We start from the raw sequence: 22,629 nt of genomic DNA, 5'->3' as shown, positions 1-22,629 counted from the left end.
AGGGTGCAGCGAAACATGCTCCTGCGCTCGGTGGGGGCATGTAGAACATCTCCTGGGGGAGGGGGGCGCATTGTTAGTATTAATACGGCACTGTCCCCTTGATATAAAGATCAGAGAACAGGCTGCCTGGTATTGGGTGAAGAAAGAAAAAAGGGAAAAAATAGCTCAAATAAAGGATAAAGCCTGAATTAATAGAAGAGGGGAAGAATTATGACAGGCGCAGTAGGATGGCGATGAAATGCGGCGGAGAACACACGAGTTGCTACCAAATATGAAGGAGCGTTTGCAGCTTAGGTACTTAAACCAGCTAGGGGCTGCTGAACTTTCTTACTGGACATAGACCGTACCTGGCATACCTATGCCGGTTGGGGAAGCCGGCCACACCATCGTGTGAGTGTGGTGCCAGACAGGGCACTCCATGTGGTGTATGAGCGCCCCTTTTTCGACGATGTTACATCACGACTGTGGCAACAACTTGCCAACCATGACACGCCCCATTTGCTCAGGCAAGGGGACACGTTTCATATTTTGAACAAACTTTCAAATGAAATACCAAGCAAAGTCTTGAGAGAATTTCAAAGGAACAATCGAAATTAGTATAAAACCCATATTAGACTCCGTGCACCCGTCCTGTGGACTTGGCCAGCCGCTTCACGGCTGGGACCCGCCACGTCTCGCATTTGGGGGAGGGTGTACATTTAGCCGATTTTGACAAGCACTGAACATGGCAGTAGAAATAACAACTAGGTTTAACGTGGGATAAGATAGGATAATTTTCTAGAATAGAACTGCAGCGAATCTAATATCTTGGGTCGCCCTGTGCCAGGGCCATGGCCACAGGGATTAGCTCGGTGAGCACGGCCGACAATGTACATTTGTGTATCATGCTGTCGCACCTGTAACGCTGCGTGTAGTGTAGATCAGCCTAAGTACTGTACAAAGTAGTATACAAATAGAAATAGACGTAATAAATTAACCTCGTAGGTAACTTAGAAAATTAAAGACACATGTAGCATTAAATAGTAACAAAGCTTAGAAATGCCCATAGTCGAACAATAGTAGAGGTTTAAACACTCCTGTAGTAAATAATAATTTAGCTGCAGTAATTGTAATGAAAATGTAAACTTATGACACACTAACGTAGTTAGGTAGAGGATTAATCATGTATCATTCGTAGTTTTGAAGAAAGAATTTTTTGAACAAAAAACGTGCCATTGTGCTTCAGATCTGCTCTAGTTCTTCCGTTAATATCACCTGGTAGTGATTCAAGGCTGAAGAGCAGTACTCCATAATCGGTAGAGAGGGTGTTTTGTAAGCCACGTTTCTCATAGATGAATTATGTTTCCTTCAGGTTCTTCCAATAATTTTGAGCCTGCACACTTGAACTGCAGTCATAGAGGTCTCTGCACAAGCAGCGATCTTGTTGAATTTTACTCGTTAGTTGTGCTGTATATTTGCCGCATATCGATACAGAATGATTTTGGCTATCTGATAACAATACACCTTCCTTGAGCATCGACAATTTATTCCAAACTAAACCTGCCTTTTATTGCAAACTAAACCTGCCTTCTTTTTAATTACACTCATGACATCGATGTTCAAAACTAACTGTTTTGGATAGAGCTGTTGTTATATTTCTGGTAGGTATTCGGAGGTCAGCAGCTTTCTACGGATATAAAAAACGTACACCTTCAGTTATTATTAAACTTCAGCTATTTCGTATTTGTACTTTGGAACCGATTGCAGATATTCAAAATCAATAAAAGCAACAGGTCACATTTACGAAATAGTAAAAGAGAATATGTAGGTTCCACTTTAAGTAATAAAATCGCTATCTTCTTCTTATTTTTATTTCGTTACTGCCCCTGCAGGACTACGGAAAGCCATGGTTTCTCGTTTTCTCTATTCCTTCGAGAAATTCTTCATCCTTCCCATCAGTACACTTTTGTCTGCTCCACTGGTAGCTCTCTAACTTTTCCTGTATCCTTCTCTGTCGTTGATGTGTGACACACTTTCTGCCCCACTTTCTATTGGCCTTTCCTGTTTACAACAACCCACAGGTTTCTTTCTTTTTTCTAGTCCTACGCGTTATGTCCAATACTATTTTGGTCATTTTGTCCGTATTCTTCGTGATCACATTATCAACAAATCTTTTCTTTTCAGTCTGATTTCTCCTCGTTGTCTTCAGTGTTGCATATCAGTTCTTCCCTGCGTCTTCACATTCGCCTCTCACCATCTATTTTAGGACCAAAATTTCTCTCGTCTTTTCTTTCTCTACTTCTTCACATTCCTCATTACATTTACTGTCTGATCCTTGCGACTGTAGGTAATTTATTTTTGTTCTATACATGTCTTGTCACACAGGAGAGTAAACTCCTTCACTCAATTATTTTCTCATTTTTCAGTTTCTTCCTGTTTCATGTTCTGAAAGTGTTACATTTTCTTCACAGTACATGCCGGTGTTTTACAGTCTCTTGCGATATTCAATGACGTTGGCTTTTTGCAGGTGTTGCCCAGTCTAAAAAATGAGACTATCTTGCCTAGGTTGTCCCTTTAGGTCTTTTCACTTTTTTTTATCTTTTTACTTAAACTGTTCATTTTCTTCACAGTACCTTCTAGTGTTTTACAGCCTCTTGCGATATTCAGTGACTTTGGCTTGTTGCAGGCATTGCTACTTCTCATACATGAGACTATCTTGCCTAGGTTGTCCCTTTAGGTCCTTTCTCTTATCCACGACGTGCGCCTTTGATATTTCTGTTTCATTTATTGCTCTCTACTGACTGATCGTCCTGCAGCATGTTGAAACAAAACTGCTAACAGTCCAGCCGGCCGGGCTGGCCGAGCGGTTCCAGACGCTACAGTCTGGAACCGCGCTACCGCCACGATCGTACGTTCGAATCCTGCCACGGGCATGGATGTGTGTGATGTCCTTAGGTTAGTTAGGTTTAGGTAGTTCTAAGTTCTAGGGGACTGTTGACCTCAGAAGTTAAGTCCCATAATCCTCAGAGCCATCTGAACCATTTTTTTTTTTTTTGCTAACAGTCCACCGCTTCATTTAATACACGTCTTGATCTTTACCTCTTTCGAAATGACTCTTTAAATCTTACCCTTGCCTTTCTGAATTGAATGTTTTCATCACATCTGCGACCTCATTCTCTCCCTCCCTCCTGCTCTCCCACTCTCTCTCTCTCCCTCTCCCTCTCTCTCTCTCTCTCTCTCTCTCTCTCTCTCTCTCTCTCTCTCTCTCTCCATCTCTCTCTCTCTCTCTCCCCCTCTCTCACTCTCTCTCTCTCTCTCTCGCACAAACACATTTCTATAAATTAGTCGGAATTACAGTAAGTGAGCTGTGCTTTCCACTGGTGTGATAATAGAAACCGATAAACCATCAGATTATTCACTACTACCCCTTATGAGAACCAGATGATGTTTGTTGGCTAGTAGAGGTACTGGGGTTACTCCTCGTGGTAGAGGAGCTGCGGTTACATAGGTTATACAATGAAGAAACAAAACCGATTCTGTAACAAAACAAAATACATTTTTATTTCTTAAAATTCGATTAACAAATTTGTGTTACAGGTGCAACCGGGGAACTCCATCAGGGGTAGCTGCGTTCGAGGCAGCATCACTCGGTGACGAGGCCCACTGGGATGGGCTGGGGGCGGATGATGGTCTGGCTGCGGTGCCAGCTCGAGACGGCCCACGGCGAGTGGATCTGCGAGGTGGAGTCACTGGTGATGGCGCTGGGGCCGGGCCCGGGGGCAGGCACCTGGGGGCGTGGGGGAGGCGGTGGAGGCGGAAGATGCGGCACAGGGGCGGGCCCCCAGGGGCCGGGAGCGGGACCTGGGCCCAGAGGTCCGGGGGCGGGGCCCGGGGGGAACTGCGCGCTCGCCGCCGCCGCCAGCACCACAACTACGGTCACCTGCAAAGCACACACAAAGTCACCACACTGCTGCTGCTACCTGCAAAGGTCAACTAAATCAAAACACGCCATCCAGCCACTTGCTTACGAATGTCACAGTATTTGACCCGCACGAAAATTCCCTCCACATAAGCCACATACCGTTTTGTCACTGGTCTTATCGTTATACATAGGCCTCAACTCGTGTACAGTTCATGCAGGACGCTATTTCGTGCTAGCGCTATCGATTTTCTGTCCTATTCCATTCGTAAACCGAGTAAAAATGAACAGACTATCTGTATGCTTCTGCGGACGCCGTAATCTTTCCATATTATTTTCGAGATCCCTGCGGGATATATACGATGGTGGCAGCATTATAGTAAATGGTGGCACCCTCTTCCCTCCGACTACACACTCTCTTCCTCCAACAGGGTTTTGTGCGAACTACACCGTGTTTCTTCCAGTAATTCGCATTTACGTTTCCTGAGAATTTCTGTTACACTAGCAGCGCTTCTCGGAATTTGTTCCATCTCTGCTAACGACGCTGTGATCGGAGCATCCGCGGCTGCGGTAGTGCATTTCTTGCATTAATTCTCCGAACAGCTGTATTTTGAACCAGTTTTATCAAGGCACTACCGGTTTCATGGCTTATAGTCACATCATCAAGTGCATATAAGCATTAAAACATGATAAACAACGTGTGCGAACCTTCTATATTCTCTGCCATGTCATTTACCATGTATTAATATTTGTATGCACCTGATGATGTGGCAGTTAACCATGAAACCCACACTGCCGTAATAAAATTGGTTCAAAGTACAGCTATTTACTAAGTTCTTGCTAAAAAAAGAAAAAAAAATCTGTCTCACCTCTGTTGTCATGCCCACTTGATAAGAACTGAAACTAACGGAGCAATATAGTTGGTCGCCCTAGCGTATTGTATGCGTTATCTTTAGCAGGTGCCATCATTTTCCTACAACCTACAAATCTGTGCTCTGTCCACCTTCTCTAATATTGGTGTTGTGTGATCGTCCAGTTTCGTATAGCTTTCTTACTATCACTCCTAAATACTTACACCATGTGACGTGCTTAACACGTTCTGGTCCGTTGTGATCAGATACTAACTAATTGTTTTCCTTTGTTACATGATTATGTCGATTTAAAGAGTACTGACATTAATTACAGCAAGTAATAATTTTGTCCAAGTCTTTCTGCGTTTCCTTAACATCGACCAACAACGGTATTTAAATGTAGCTTCTTTAACGCATAGTCCTAAACTGTTGCTGTTCCTATCTAGGCGCTTCACAAGATAGCCTTATCATGAAAAAAATATATTTTTATCTCATAGAACAATGTTATATTTGAATAAGATAAAAAGTAAAGTGGTTTTTACGAATTACAGGTATATCTAAAATTTAGTCGAAATATATTATTGAACACGAGCTAAACAATAGATTTACTGAAACAAAAACAAAAAAAATGAAGTTCCTAGCCAATTTTATAAGACTGATCAGCGGTCGTTTCATGACTAGCTATGTTGTTAAAGAATAGAAAATGATAATCAGTCGCTATTTAGTGAGAAACTTCACACTTAATACACAATGACACAATCGAAAGTGTATAAGAGTTGTTATTTATTTGTGAATTCAGAAATTCTCGTGGATGGGTCTGCCTGGTTCAAATGCATCTGGATAAATTATCTAAGCAAAATTAAGGGATGAAATAGTCTATTCTCTTACGATTTTCATTCTGATGCCCTGAGGAGTGAAATGTTATACGACACCGCTGAGAAAGGGCTGATGATGAATTTACACTTTTTTTTCAAATGTCTCCTGGAAAACGTTTTCACTACTTATCACAACGAAGGAACTGGTACCCTTCGTCAAACGGATCGTTTACAACGAATCTAATACTTGGGATGGGGAATGTAGAAGGCAAAAAGAAGACTAAGTAATAAGGGAAATATGTCTGTTAGGTATGTGACGATCCATACACTAGCACATACTAAAAGAAATGAAGGATCAAGAATGAATTGAGGCCATGTAAAGAAAGGCAAATCGATCAAAAGAACTTTATAACATGGACCGAATAACACCGACTCCGTTGAACTAGTAGAGATTACACGACCAAACAAATAGTTGCTAGACTAAAATGTGCGAAGGTATCACATGTCAAAACCTGTTTCCTCGACGTTTACTATGAAAATGACATCCAAGGTTCATAATTTGAAGATGACTCTAAGGTTGACATATTTAGTATCTAACTTCGTTATAACTCTCTTGATATTTTATTATTTTTTAAATGAAAATTTATAATATTTGGTGAAAAATTTCAGCAGTAAGTCAGGCTTAAAATCTAGTCGGTATATTCGGGTCTTCAACTGAGACGAACTATCCCATTACGCTCGACTTTCAGCTTAAGTGTACCTTATATTCTGCAAGTTGAATCTGTTTTGAAGTAAGCCAACCTGTACAGTCTTTTTCTTCACAACAAATTCGCAACACTGTAGGGGAAGAGAAGTAATGGAGGAATAGTGCAGGAGGTACTCACCAGCTTGATCATGTCTTGTGTGTTGAGTTGACTGCTGTCCGCTGCAGTTGGCGAGCGCCGGGCAGGTATATATACCCACCAACTCCTTCTTTCCCCTCCCCTACAGCGAACTGGCGGTTACGTCACGTAACGCGCCACACACGGCGCGTACCACTCGGCGACACACGCTCCGTTCGCGTTCTGCGTCCTCGCCTCGTGGCCTTCACAGTGTCCGCTTTGCTGACGGGGTAGTGCTCCACTGTCCACACCGGACACGAAGAAAGAGACGTGGCCCTGTGTCAAACGGCAGGTTGCCGCCAAAGTCATCAGCAATTTTTGGAGCTGACGACTCGCCGAGAACTCGGATGAGATGTCGATAAGAACATGAAGTTATACAATTCTGATAATACTATCGCTTTACAAAAATAAATTGAGACAGGTTTCAAGTGCTTGTGTTACGTCTAATCGTAAGTCAGAACCATGTATTACTGTCAGTGAGATTTTAGGCTTTGTAGAGGACAGACTCCATTTGTGTTATGTCTGTGTCTTCTGCCTCCAATGTAGATATCGATTTCTAAATATTATATGGGCTTAATTGCCTACGATTAAGTAGGGCAATAAGCCATTATTCTGTGCATTCTTACGTGTCTGTGGGTCTATGGTTTCGAAGAAGAAGACGATGCCAGAGAAGTTAGTTCTACATTACATTACATTATACCGGGTGATCAAAAAGTCAGTATAAATTTGAAAACTGAATAAATCACGGAATAATGTAGATAGAGAGGTACAAATTGACACACATGCTTGGAATGACATGGAGTTTTATTAGAACCAAAAAATACAAAAGTTCAAAAAATATCCGACAGATGGCGCTTCATCTGATCAGAATAGCAATAATTAGCATAACAAAGTAAGACAAAGCAATGATGATGTTCTTTACAGGAAATGCTCAATATGTCCACCATCATTCCTCAGCAATAACTATAGTCGAGGAATAATGTTGTGAACAGCAATGTAAAGCATGTCCGGAGTTATGGTGAGGCATTGGCGTCGGATGTTGTCTTTCAGCATCCCTAGAGATGTCTGTCGATCACGATACACTTGCGACTTCAGGTAACCCCAAAGCCAATAATCGCACGGACTGAGGTCTGGGTACCTGGGAGGTCAAGCATGACGAAAGTGACGGCTGAGCACACGATCATCACCAAACGACGCGCGCAAGAGATCTTTCACGCGTCTCGCAATATGGGGTGGAGCGCCATCCTACAAAAACATCGTACGTTCCAGCAGGTGTTTATCAGCCAGGCTGTGGATGATGCGATTCTGTAACATATCGGCGTACCTCTCACCCGTCACGGTAGCAGTTACAAAACCAGAATCACGCATTTCCTCGAAGAAAAAACGCCCGATAACGGTAGATATGGTAAATCCAATCCATACCGTGACTTTCTCGTCGTGCAATAGAGTTTCCACGACAGTTCTAGGACTTTCGGTAGTCCAAATTCTGCAGTTGTGGGCTTTGACAGACCCTCGGAGACAACACGTTACTCAACCAATCGTCATCTTCCGCCACCTTTTGAAACGCCCACACAGTTCATTTTGCCGATGGATTTTGCACGGATAGTATCGGTGGGTACGCCTAAGTTCCAACCAAACAGTAGCGTATGGAATGCCGGTGGGACGTGCGACTGCACGAGCACTGACTTGCCCGTGCATAAACGAACCCGCTACAGTGTCCATTTCTTCTTGAACTGTCTCAGCAGCATTACGCCTTGTACTTGGTCGGTCACTACGGGGTCTATCGTCTAAACAACCCGAACTTCGAAATCATTCTCGCCATAGCTGCATTTGTCAACGGACCTTTACCCGTTCGAATCCCCTTCCTATGGCGATAGGATCGTAACGCTGAACTAGCACATTCCCCATTCTGATAATACAGCTTCACTAAAAGCGCCTTTTCAGGTAACGTCAACCTGCTGCGACTGCTGGCGCATCTGATTCTCTCTCTCATTACAGCTACTTTTATACACGATTGTCATGTGCAGTCACTGACGTTTTGCTGTCCAGCGCCATCTGTCGGACGTTTTGTGAACTTTGTTTTTTTTTTGTTCTAATAAAACCCCATGTCATTCCAAGCACCTGTGTCAATTTTTACCTCTATCTACATTATTCTGTCGTTTATTAAGTTTTCAAATCTATACTGACTTTTTGATCACCCGGTATCTATCGTTTACCATGGAGAGGAGTCTCTGGGATGTGAAAAGAGTCAAAGGTTCTTTTTTCCCGTCAGATACATGGATATTGTACAATTCTAATGCAGACATAGTTATGAGCTACACTCCTCGTGAAGATATTCATGGATGGAGTAGGAGTTAGCCAACAGGGAGTTCTTTAATTCACTCAGAAACTGATCTTTATCACTTACAAGACCTGGTAAGTTATTGAATATATGATTACCCATGTATTTGACTCCTTTCTGTACTAATGTTAAGCTTTTATTGTCCTTATACAGATTGTTTTTGGTTATGCTATTATAATCATGTTTTGAACTATTTTGTGTAAAAAGAAAGGTGTTGGACATGACAAAGGACATCAATGAGTACATGTACTAAGAAGCAGTAGTTAGAATACCAAGTTCCGTAAAGAGGTCTCTGCATGATGATCTGGGACTAACACCAGATATAATTCTAACGATTCGTTTTTGAATTTTGAAAATGTTCTCTTAGTGAGAGGAGCTTCCCCAAAAGATGATTCTATAGCTCATTAGCGAATGGAAGTAGGCCGAGTAAACTAACTTCTTAATTTTTAAATCACCTATTTCTGCTATCATGCATACTGCATATGTAGCTGCACTAAGGCGTTTCATTAAGTCTAGAGTGTGAGTTTTCCAATTTAGGTTGTGGTCAATTTGTAGCCCTAAAAATCTGACACTGTCTACAGCTTTAATTTCATTGTTTGAATACATTATACTTTTCGTTAACTGTTCCGCCATCACCAGTTATCCGTAGTTACAAGAATACATATCAAAGCAGCGGCTTACTTGTCATTACTATAAGACAATATATATATATATATATATATATATATATATATATATATATATATCAAGGAAAATAAAAATACTAATGTAATTTGAAATTTATTCTGCGTCTTCGATATATTATTAACATAAAAAAATTTATGTTCCCAGAACGATAATCACAGAGGGGTAAGGACTTATTTTATTGTTACGGTATTCCAAGTCTCAAGTCAGAGGAAAGACAGTACATAACTATATAGTGTATATGAGATAAACAAGATAAAATTACTAAGATATGTTTGTATGAAAGACGTAAGATAGCACAAAGGAGAAGAAAGAAAGGAAAGAGTACCATACATGAAACAATCTGACGAGAAGATGAGAGCCGCAGTTCATCAGATGTGCACCATTTCATACTTTGAATGGGATGAGGGTTTCTACCGTGGAAGATGTGATATTTGTAAATCAAATGATTTTCTTTAATGGATTAACATGTTTAGCGATCTAAAGTGTGGAAATTTGTGTTGTTTTCGAATACTTTCTATTTTAAAATGTATAGAACTTGTGACTGGTTTTTGATAATACTTCTGCTTGATTTGGTTTCACTTACTGATTATTGGGATGTCATAGGGTAATAATGAAGCACATAGACTATTAAACACAGTATTCACAAGGTTTTATCCATTGCAACACCTCTAAAGTGAAATAGAATATTTGTTCCTAGGTACCTGCCAACGTTGTACCTTGGAACTCTTTTTTAATTTGAGCAAAACCTTCCTTCTCTGATTTTTGTAATTTCGAATAAAATAAGCACATTAGAAATGCATGCTATGATTTAAGATTGGAATAACAAAATGCGAGCATATTTAACTTCAGTTATTTAACTGGCTGGAGGAGAAACAGAAAATGCTGCAAGGCACAACACTCATCCCTACCAACCTCTACCTACGAAATTCGCGGATGAATCTATTCCAGCGATTCGCACATCGAGGCTTGCAAGCCGTATGCGGCCCGCCATAGACCGGGTAACGGCCTACCCCTCATCTTTAATTCCTTCCTCCAGAGGAGAGGTTGAGCATTGTAGAACATAGTAAGTATATTTTTTAAAATAAAGTGAATATTTGCAAAAGAAATTATGTGCAGGATATTATTTATTTCGCACCGGCGGATCTGTACACCCCTGATCTACAAAGTGCAACTCCTTGTAGATTATTTACCGTAGATAGATGTGTCAAATTGCACCCTGTGTACGTTTTAGTGGTACATAAAATTATACATGTTGTACAAGCTTAGGAATGACACAGTACGGTATTCTCAAGCGTAAGTAATGAAGAACTTCTTGCGTTTAATATTCATGTATACATCCACATACAAAGATCAACCAAACCACTACGATCATCTGCTTCATAGATTGTTGGTCCATTTTTGGAAAGTAATTCAGTGATTCTCCGTGGAATGATTGTGTAGACCACTGGTAAATATCTGGAGGTATGTGGCACCATACATCCATACACAAGTCCACTATTCCCATCAATTAGCGGGCGATGGTCTGTGAATGTTGAGCTGCCGATTTACAGCGTGCGAAATACATCTACGTCATTTCACTATCACGTTCCTCGAATCACTTCAGCAAGATTCTGACCTAATCGTATGGACAGTTATCCTGATGGAAGATACCACGAACCACGAAGTGGTGCACATATTTCGCCATAACATTCACATAGTCAACAGCTATGGTGGTACCTTTGATTACCACCAAAGGTCTCGTATCAGCCCTGAGCAACAAGCAAAGTGATTCATCCGACCAGGCCACACGTTTCCACTGATTCATGATTCGGCCTCAGAGTTCTTGTGCCCACTGTAGTCATAATTGGTAACGTCGTTGGTTTTGTAGCCGCATGTTCAACAGTGTGCACTGAACGCTGAACTTCGAAACTCGTGACTGCACCAACACTGAATTTCGTTGTCAGACCTGTCACAGATTGTCCCTTGTCCTGCTTTAGAGGCCGATAAGCTTCTGAAATCAAAGTTCCGTAACGAGGCTTGTAGCCTAGTCGTGGTTTCACCGTGCTTCAGTCAGCTTCCATTGAATGAAATTACAATGAAATGCAGACCTTTAGCTGCTTATAGTCGTTGATAAATATCAACGGGGACAGGTGAAAATGTGTGCCCCGACCGGAACTCGTACCCGCGATCTCCTGCTTACATGGCAGACGCTCTGTCCAACTGAGCCAGCGAGGACACTGAGCATAGTGCGACTGCAGGGACACATCTCTCCCGTGAGACTCACACTTCCAACTTACTGTCCACACACTACATTTGTAGTGCCCCTGTGAAAAATGAGACAAATTGACATGGTAAATAAATTTCAATAAACACCATATTTTCTAAGTGCAATAAAAAATTGACTGTCATCATCTTTCACTGCTACAGATTTTAAGTGTATCTATTTTGAATTCAACTATGAACTAATATCTACAATCATCTATCGTTATTAAATATTTAATTTTGTTTTGCCTATAAGTTGTTCCAGTTCATGCATATATCGGGGAGTAATAATGCATGTGCATGTGAAGCGAGCTCTGGCCACAACTCTAAGTAAAGTGAATGCTGGCTGCTGTTTAGTGGCCGGCCGCAGTGGCCGAGCGGTTCTAGGCGCTACAGTCTGGAACCGCGCGACCGCTACGTTCGCAGATTCCAATCCTGCCTCGGGCATGGATATGTGTGATGTCCATAGGTTAGTTAGGTTTAAGTAATTCTAACAAGGGAACCTCCCCATCGCACCCCCCTCAGATTTAGTTATAAGTTGGCACAGTGGATAGGCCTTGAAAAACTGAACACCCATCAATTGAGAAAACAGGAAGAAGTTGTGTGGACCTGTGAAAAAATAAGCAAAATATACAAACTGAGTAGTTCATGGCAACATATGCAACATCAAGGACAATACGATCGCAGGAGCGCCATGGTCTCGTGGTAACGTGAGCAGCTGCGGAACGAAAAAGTCCATGGTTCAAATCTTCCATTGAGTGATAATTTTTATTTTTTATTTTCAGTTTATGTGACAAACTCTTTTCATCACCTTTTTGGGAGTGATTATCACATCCACAAGAAAACCTAAATCGGGCAAGGTAGAAGAATCGCCAAGTGTACAAGTTAGGTGGGTCGACAACATATTCCTGTCATGTGACGCACATGCCGTCACCAGTGTCGTATAGAATATATCAGGAATATATCAGATGTGTTTTCCTGTGGAGGAATCGGTTGACCTATGACCTTGCGATCAAATGTTTTCGGTTCCCATTGGAGAGGCACGTCCTTTCGTCTACTAATCGCACGGTTTTGCGATGCGGTCGCAAAACACAGACACTAAACTTATTACAGTGAACAGAGACGTCAATGAACGAACGGACAGATAATAACTGTGCAGAAATAAATAAAGTAAAATTTTCACTCCAGGGAAGACTTGAACCAAGAACCTCTCGTTCTGCAGCTGCTCACGCCACCACGGGACCACGGCGCTCCTGAACTAACAGCGTGCATGATGTTGCCTATGTGACCCATGGACTACTCAGTTTGTATGTTTTGCTTATTTTTTCACAGTTCCACACAACTTCTTCCTGTTTTCTGAACTGATCTGTGTTCAGTTTATCAAGGCCTATCCATTGTGCCAACTTATAACTAAATCTGAGGGGGGTGCGATGGGGAGGTTCCCTTGTAAGTTCTAGGGAACTGATGACCTCAGATGTTAAGTCCCATAGAGCTCAGAGCCATTTGAACCATTTTTGCTGTTTAGTGACAGCATACTGCTCCTTGAACTACTTGTGGAACAAATCTCAGTGCGATGGATCAGTGTCAGACCTACGGAACAATGAACAAAGAACGTATGGGAAGTCTGGCAGCACGAGTGGTTGCAGGCCAGTTTCCCTTGAAGGGGGGTTGTCTCGGTTAGTAATGTCAATTGCAAACAGTCGGAGGAAAAGGTTGAATACCTCGCGCAAGCCTACTCAAGAACTTTTCAAAGCCAATTTTCCGGACGAAGTCCATTGATACCCGTCAGCCTGCTACATATAGCTTCTGTAGAGACAGGAAGACATTGGTCTAATACTGGTAGGCAAAACGGCATGGATGCAATCATTCTTCTCATCCATAACTGTTGAATGGACAGGTAAGAAACGAAAAATATTTGGTGTAATGAAATATAAAAGATAAATTATACTTCGCCACGAATGTACCACAATGATTATCGGAGTTGTTATTGTTCCTTCCCGAGGAATCACGATTTGTTGTAGCAATGCTAGAGTTTAGTGCAAGCATTTAAAAAATTTGAAAAAAAAATTGGTTCATGTTTTGCGCAATAATTTGCCTGAAAGTAAGCAATAAAGTAGAAAAGTAGATTGGAGAAATATTTGAATCGAATTTCAATGATGCTCGAAATCATGTGCAGCATATGAGGTGTTGACAGAGAATTTGAGGTCCAATGATTGACGTCGAATCCTAGAATTTTAACTTAAAGAGGATATTTGGCTGACAGATTTAGAGAATAATTTTAATTCTTACATTTAGACAAAACATGTGACCAATTTTCCATTACATCTTTCTTATTTTAAAATTTTTTTCATAGAGCATGAAATACATCTTAAATACAGAATCTAACTCTATCATTATTAAGAGTCTATAGCGTAGGACAAAGCAGACAAGTTTCAATCGATTCGATATTTATTTTATTTCACATGTAAATCTATAATTAAGTTTCTCTTAATTAACCTGATTACTTTCAAACAATTAAATCCTAGATCTCATATTCATCAATTTAATACTGCATTTGACCATTTGCTCCTCTTCGTTAGGGATGCAATTTCCGACTAAAACCCGTTTTGTTGTTTCTAAGTAGTCTTGTTTATGCTCAAATGCAAATTTGTTGACTTAAATATCAGACCACTGTAACTTTAGATAACTTAAGTTAAAATCTTCTGGGTTGTTAGGTCGCATCATCTTTCCTCCAAAATAATCAACTCTTCGACTCCTCTGCTGGAATGTTCTTCAGGATCTTCCGGTATCCAATACTGCTAGAACACCCTTGCAGACTTACACTGCAGCACAAGCTACCTAGGGCTAGAAGAGATGAACTTCTTGACGCTTCATTTATATTGCTACCAGCAGCTGTTCGTGAAATATCTCAATTTTCCGTCAAGTTACTAATGACGAAAGCCGTCATGCCTGGAATGCAGTAAGGGCAGAATTTGTCGGGCGCTCTCGTACAGTATTCAACCGAATCGTAAAATTTTTAATCTCAATTTCTCGAAAGCGTTTGAGAATTGCTTCGTCTGTTACATCTAAGCATGAATTAATACTACATCCGCGCAAAAGATGGGCGAAGTTGGTTACACGTTGGGTGCCACAGCTGAAGGGGCATTTGGACAGTTGTAGCAGTTGTGGGAAGAATCCTGACCCGGTACCTGTGGGTGCAGCATGTAGACGCTGTAACAGCTACAGATAGGGGTGTTTTCAGGATGGTGGTTTATTATTTCTACCCGTATCCTGTATTCTGGCACGTCATATTATTTTCTGTTTTTAGCATTTTCTAGGCGCATTGTTCAGTTTTGCTGCATACTGAGCATCGATAGCCAAGCAACAACTACGGTTATGTCATATCACGCAGCAAAAGAACATTCTTTGCCAGCTGAGAGTCTGTAGTGAACTGGAGGCCTCGCCTGTAAACAGTGGAAAGAGAGGTGCTGGTTGTTTTGAGAACTTGCACAGTAGAAGTTTCAATAAAATCTCACAAATACGATATTCCAAATACATACAACGCGATTTTTTATTCAGATCAGTAACGGTTTTTAAATATTTCTAGACTAATTAATATTTTTAAATTCTATCCTAAATTTTAAAATTTATATCAACGGGTACTTAACAAAGTTTACTTGTAGATTGAGTGCACTTAACATGAGTTACCATTGACTTACCACTGTTTACTTTTTGGACGCATTGAAGAAACTTTATTTTCAAATCTCTCAAAAATAAGAATTTACAAGTTCCGAATTGTGTCAGCGTATGGTACTACGATCGGCATTAGCAAGTTTTTAAATAATGAAGCCGTGCTCATTAAAGCACCGCTTCTGGGACGAGGATGTCCGTCGGCCCGAATCGAATCCTCCCATCGGATTAACTAAGAGGGCTGGCGTGTCGGCCAGCCTGGTTGTGGCTTTCAGGTGGTTTCCCTCATCCCACTAGGTGAATACCAGGCTGGTACCCAAGTAACGCCTCAGTTACACTATTTGCAAACATTTAGAAAACTTTCTACTTTTCAGAGGGGAGAAGGAGGGGGGGGGGGGTGATGGGGCGGGGGGTAACGGGTTGGCGACAGGAAGGGCATCCGGCCACCCCTTAAACTAACCATGCCAGATCTTTTCATAATAACGCCGACTATGTGCTGATGCGAAACAAAGACACCAGAAAAAAAAAAGAAAAAATATAAAAGCCGCAATAAGTAATGACACTGAGCACTATGGGACTTAACTTCTGAGGTCATCAGTCCGCTAGAACATAGAACTACTTAAACCTAACTAACCTAAGGACATCACACACATCCATGCCCGACGTAGGATTCGAACCTGCGACCGTAGCGGGAACGCGGTTCCAGACTGTAGCGCCTAGAACCGCTCGGCCACTCCGGCCTGTGCAATAAGTAATGTAAGATATTAAGGCGACCCTCAAAATTTCTGCCATCACACTGTCGCATAAATTAACATGAAGAATGGTGCGAGACACTGCTCAACATTGTTTGCTTGAGCAAAGAATTACATTTACGTGATTAGCAACAACTTATAAAGGGCGTTTGCTTTCAGCACCATGTTCACGATCTTCATGTGAGTCGTAGTTATACACTGTCCTTGGGTTTGTTTAGATCATCCACGAAAAACATTTTCCTGACAGAGCACCGCTCATGTTACTACCACTAACAGTCACGTTTTTGTCACTTATCACTGTTTACCTGCGTACACCCTGACAAAATTGCGTTTAGTGAGAATCTAAAATTAAAGACAGAGCTATGATTTCTGGGTTTGTCGTGGTGCTGTAACTATTATAAATAAGACAGATGTCGTACTATATTTAACGTTCCACGACTCTGTTTCCCATCGTCTATTCGTAACCACTGCTTACAGCTGAGGTATTCAGTTATTGTTGTTGTCGTGTCGCGCGTTCTGAGTTTAACACGATATTCAGCTCAATTGGCTGGCATCGTTTTTGAGATACAGATGCGTTGAGAGGTGAGTTTTTCGATGTAATGGGATAAAATTCATGGATTTAGACAACTTTGTCGATAGGAGGACAGCGATCTGCTGCTATAATTTTGTTAATGTAACAACATAGTTTGCAATGATATTTATTTGTCACTATATTCTTAAATTTGTCTTACGGTGTGAACCTGCTATGGCGGGTGCTGCCGGTTCACTTTCTCAGGTTGACTTTATCTCAAAGTCGAAAGCGATCATAATAAATTAATAACAATCGCAAGATAACTGCGCTATCTGATCAAAAACCTCCGGAATCCTAGCAACGGAAATTACAGCAAACTGACCATTGAGAAAAACTTCCATATACAGACGGCAATAACGGAAGGAAAACAGGTCTTAAACGAATACACTACACTCTGCAAGGGCACACTATTTAACACATTAAAGGAACTTTACGAATAAAAACAGCACAAACAGATAATGTCTACACACAAGCACAAGGACGCGCACACACACACACACACACACACACACACACACACACACACACACACGAAAAATAAATACACTAAAATCTGCAAAGACGCACCATTTGCACACAAATAGGAATACTATATGCAAGACAACACACACAGCTAAGAAACACACAGAAAACACACACACAGACGCACACATACACACACACACACACACACACACACACACACACACACAGATAAAATGCAAATAAAATTTAAATTTGGTTAACAAATGAACACTGACTGGGCTGGGACACATAACAAACCACAATCACACTGTGTTCTGGTGTAGTGAAAAGCGTTTTACTACGTTATTTGTGGAAAATTCTTGTTATAGCTACGTATGCATCACAACATCTCAGCATGATGTGGAGAATGGAAGTGCTTGCCACACGAAAACGTAAGTAAATACAAAAACATGCGTGAAAACATCGCGAAAAACTAAATTACACTCTAGAAGATAGGTTAACTCTCAGCAAAAAAAAAAAAAAGAACTATCTCATCAACATCGTTTGGTTGCAGATGATAAGCTACCTGTAATAAATAACAAAAAAGTGGTTAATTTTCTATTCATGGTCACCAAATGTAAAGAAACGATCTGTTGTTTAAACTAAAAATGCGCATAATTTTATAATCATCTAACAAAAATGTTCACATTGCAGAATAAATAAAAACGAAAACCCACTGTTGATGGCACATTGGCGCCGCAACATGTTTGGGTACTGAGAAAAACGGCGTTTAGCGTAACTAGCGGACCTCAAATGCCAAAAAAAAATTTTACTGCAAACACGGCCAATACAAAGAGCTGCAAATCAAAAGATGGATAACGGAAATTAATCTTGGCGTGTCCAGAAGTTGCTTTTATGACATCCTGAATTCTGCTGCGGACACTTTGAATGCATCGTCATGATGATAAAAATACGCATCACACAACACTATAAAATATGTAGTTATACTTCCGCATTTCCCGTTTCCCTAATGCAAGAAGAGAACCATGACCTAACAACGAAAAACACCCCTATACCATAACACCACCTACTCCGTACATCGCTGTTGGCACCACACACGACAGCAAGTAATGTTACATTCGTGAAACACAAACACTTTTATAAAATAATCGTAGATTATTGGGTGCTTCATCACTGCAATCACTCATTTTCAGCCATCCAATGACCAGTGGCGTCACTGTTTACGCCGCCTCCGGCGTCGCTTAGTGCAGAACTACAGAAACACGTGGCTTATGACAAGTCGCTCGACCATTGTACCCCATTCTTTTTAACTCCATGCGTACAGTCAAAGTGCTAGCTGGACAACTGGTAGCACTTTGGAACTCGCGAGTGATTACTTCCACCGATTTTAGGCGATTCTTTACAACTATCCTCAATAATGCTAGACTGTTCTTGTCCTTCAGTACCTGAGGTCTTGGTCTGGTCATGGTTTATCCGCGGTTGTTTCTTCGCGTTTCCACATCACAGTGACAATACCAGCAGTTGACCTGAGCAGCTTTAGAAGGGATGGAATGTCCCCGGTGTGTATGTTACGACACATTCTGCTGTTATTGTTTCTATACTGGCAACACAACATTCCCCACCTACTTTTATAAAGGCGCGTCATCTAGTGTCAATTCCGTATTATATGGAGGTGTCCAAATACTTGTGATCAGATAATGTATATCCACGAAAGTTGAGGATTTGGGATTTTTCTAATCCGTGGCTCACCTTTTGTAAACTGAAATAACATTAAATAATAGTTCTGTCCCAAGTTCCACACCACTTAAGTTCCAAACCACTTACTTTCTCCTTGTATGGAGATATTTGTTTCAACTTAACGGCTACTATACGAACAGATATACCAAGTGACCCTAAGCAACGAACTGTATGGGGGTGTTTTTCGTTGTTAGGTTGTTTACCTCTTAGTGCATTAACAATATGCTAAATGACGAAGGATATGAACATATTTTCCAGTGTTGTGTACTGTGGAACTGTTCCGAGAACATAACTGCGGAAGTTTTTGAAAAAATTTACAAACGTTATTATGAGGAAGGTGAGCAGCAGTATGCAGAGATTTTAGACTATATGGTGTTTGTATGAAGGCGTGATCCCATCAAACTCTGAAGACTGGGAAAATCCTTAGACGTCATTGTTGTACACGATGACGAATGTGTCATGAATGTAGTGAGCTGTCCAAATCATGCTGACTGTTATTGTTACCATCGCTAGCTGCGAAAGATACTTCAGCAAATTTAAGCCCATTCGTAGCTCGGAGCATCTTTGCAACAAAGTAGAATCAGTGATCTTTCTCGCTTACACAGTCAGATACGATTCTGAGAGAGTGACTGAGCAATTTGAAGTAGCGAACGCATGAAAATTTTATTTCCTGTTTAAGTCAATCACAAGTGACAAGAAAAGTCCTTAAGGTTTTACTAATTTTTGTTTTGTTCTTCATAAAACTACAATACAGCCATTCGCTACGAGAAAAGTGCTCACCGTTGCAAAAGTTTTATTACTCTATTTTAATGAAACAGTAATATGAAAAGCTCTTTAGATACGGAAAATGTTACTAATGATTTTTATCGATTTTAAATGCCACGTAAACAAAATTATTTTCCTTTTGATTACGGTTCTAATTTCTATTGTTGTACAGTGTAGGAACACAGTTAAGAGGTTGGGAGAACTCACCAGTTTTTATGTTAAAAGCATAAAACGGAAAGAATGCAACCGAAATAAAAGTTTCGTTGTAAAGTTTGACTCCACACAAAATTTTGTTGGTCTTTAAATGTAATACAGAACGCACTTACCATAATTTCTTTATATTACCAGTAGAACATAAAGGTTATACCCGCCAGGTTAGCCGAGAGCTCTAATGCGCTGCTTACTGGACTCGGGTAGGCCCCCCAGCCCTGGATCGAATCCGCCTGGTGGATTAAGGACAAAGGGCGGTGCGCCAGCCGGCCAGGATGTGGTTTTTAGGCGGTTTTCCACATCCCACTAGGTGAATACTGGGCTGGTCCCCACGCTCCGCCTCAGTTACACTACTCGCGGACATCTCTAATACGTTTGCACTATTTCATGATTTCCACTGGATGCAGACAGCTGGGGTACACTGCTTCCATCCCGGGGTACAGGGTGGCGGTAGGGAGGGCACCTGGCCACCCCTTCAAATTAACCTTGTCAAATCCGTTGTAAACACGCTGACCCTGCGTAAGTGTGGGGAAATGGTGTCAGCAAAAGAAGAAGGCGAAGAACGGTAAGGTCATTATTTATCAAAGATTACAATAACGAACTAACAGGTTGTAGCATCTAAACCATAGGAGTGTTGATTATTTCTCTTTAATTGTGTTTAAGGTTCTTCTATCGCATTTACATAAAAATTTACAATTTTTAAGTGTTTTGGTTGATCTAAACTTTCAAACTGAAAGTTTTTTGTAAAGGCTGACTAAAGACCTAAAGACTGAGAAGCAACTCTTGCGTACAATACGCAACGATTTATCAAGGGAATGTACATATCGATTACGATTTATTGACAGTTTCGAAAATGGAAAACTAACAAAGGGGGATAGAAGGAAGTGTAGGAAAGAGCATTTAAAAATAAAATGACGGGGCATAGGAGCAGCCGGCCGCGGTGGTCTAGTGGTTCTAGGCGCTCAGTCCGGAACCCCGAGACTGCTACGGTCGCAGGTTTGAATCCTGCCTCGGGCATGGATGTGTGTGATGTCCTTAGGTTACTTAGGTTTAAGTAGTTCTAAGTTCTAGGGGACTGATGACCACAGATGTTAAGTCCCATAGTGCTCAGAGCCATTTGAACCATTTTGGGGATAGGAGCATCGTAACGCCACTGTATGTCGTACAACCTCACTGCCTGAGCATCCCATGTGCTTGTTTTGCATGACACACGGTCATATGCAGTGCAGTGTCTCCACCTGTTGCATCACATTTCTGTTTTCGTCTCCATATTCCTTTATCTGCCGTGTATTGCCAGCCACCTGAAGCGACGATTTTCGCTGACTTTGGCAAACTGGCATTTTACTGTCCATCTCGGCCCCGGTGGTGTAGGAGCTATCATGAATTCAACTGGATAAAGAATCCGTTCATTTCGCACGTTGATTCACGAGAGGCGTTCAATAACTAACGCAACACAGTTTTTCTTTGGCCAATTTCGGTTGAAAAAGTGCTGAAATTGTGGGACATTGCGGCATATTCCCGCTTCAGCACCTGTAGTTGCGATAGGTGGCGGCGCTGTAGGTATCCTTTAGAATGCCGTCTGTAGCGAAGGTGCCTTCCAAGCAGATACCTGTCATTGAGATTATTTAGGCAGAAACCACAGCATCACATATATTCATAGGCTCTTGGAAAATGTCTATGGATAGTAAACAACAGCACGGGGAATGATTGGGCGAGGCGTCTGTCATCATCGCAATCAGGTAGTGCAAACCTGACCGAGCTCGCAACTGTGAAATCGAAGAAGCGACTTCAGTACGTTCGTCGCCACAAAAATGCAAACGAACTTTTCCTTCTTCATGACGACGCAAGGTCTCACACAAGACGGCGCACCCGTCAGGAGCTCACAAAACTTCAGTTGGCTGTTCTCCTTACCCACCCTACTGCCAGGATGTCGAACCTTCTGACTTCCAAGTGTTTGGCCCAAGGAAGGATGCATTCCGCCGAAAGCAGTACTTGGGTGATGGGGGCGTTATTGATGCAGCAGAACGTTGGTTCTGGCGTCGACAAGTAAAGTGGCACCACGAGGACATACATTCTCTCCCTGTAAGGTGACGTGAGGCCGTCACATTGAACGGAGATAATGTGGAAAACCTGTTTCGTAGTCAGAAGAGTGGGTAATAACATGATCTTTTTGATCCTGAATAAAACCAACCTGCTTTCAGAAAAAAATGTTACACTACTCCTTGAGTTCACTGAAAGCCAACTTTCGGATTTGCATTTGGAGAGATCGCCTTTACCAGAGAGCCTAGATCTGATTCGAAATTCTACACCTTAATATTTTACTGCTGTAGTCGAGCTTGGTGGTCACACCTATCAAAGGTGTGAGGATTCGCCAGGAAAGATACGTGGTTCGGATTCCACGTTAACCTGTATATCTCTTTTTCCCAGCTGGATAGCTAGGTGGGGTTAGAAACATTTAAGTCGTCAAAGCGGCGTACAATTGAAAGACTTTCACCGGGCCATTCAAACGCACGGTATTATTATTATTATTATTCTGTTGAGTTGTTTCCGCATAATGTTTCACTGATAGTGTCCAATTTTATGTGTACAGTGATACATAGGGTATTTTCGACGATTTGCGACTGTCGCGCAAATTTGGTTCTATATCCTGGATTGTAAAGTTAATTTGTATTTTTCATAAAACTTTTGGAAATAGTACTCACCATTGTGAGTAATAGATGTATATTCTGTAATCACTGGTAGCAAT

At 41.3% G+C, this 22,629-nt stretch overlaps 2 protein-coding genes across 2 annotated transcripts in view; both read right to left on the bottom strand.

Annotated features, from left to right (window-relative positions):
* LOC124594537 (probable G-protein coupled receptor CG31760) overlaps window positions 1–22,629 on the bottom strand; it is a 1,575,154-nt gene that overhangs the window by 743,108 nt on the left and 809,417 nt on the right. The gene's annotated exons all lie outside the window — the stretch shown is intronic.
* LOC124595785 (vegetative cell wall protein gp1-like) lies at window positions 3,580–6,475 on the bottom strand. Its single transcript, XM_047134673.1, has 2 exons — window positions 6,449–6,475; window positions 3,580–3,919 (listed from the first exon to the last, which is right to left on the bottom strand). The coding sequence occupies exons 1-2, from the start codon at window positions 6,458–6,460 to the stop codon at window positions 3,623–3,625; spliced, it is 309 nt and encodes a 102-aa protein (XP_046990629.1). The 5' UTR covers window positions 6,461–6,475; the 3' UTR covers window positions 3,580–3,622.

The sequence above is a fragment of the Schistocerca americana genome, chromosome 2, assembly GCF_021461395.2.
Source record: "Schistocerca americana isolate TAMUIC-IGC-003095 chromosome 2, iqSchAmer2.1, whole genome shotgun sequence".
Taxonomy (NCBI): domain Eukaryota; kingdom Metazoa; phylum Arthropoda; class Insecta; order Orthoptera; family Acrididae; genus Schistocerca; species Schistocerca americana.
Note: the sequence above shows the minus strand (reverse complement) of the source record. Positions and strands in the feature narration are given on the sequence as shown.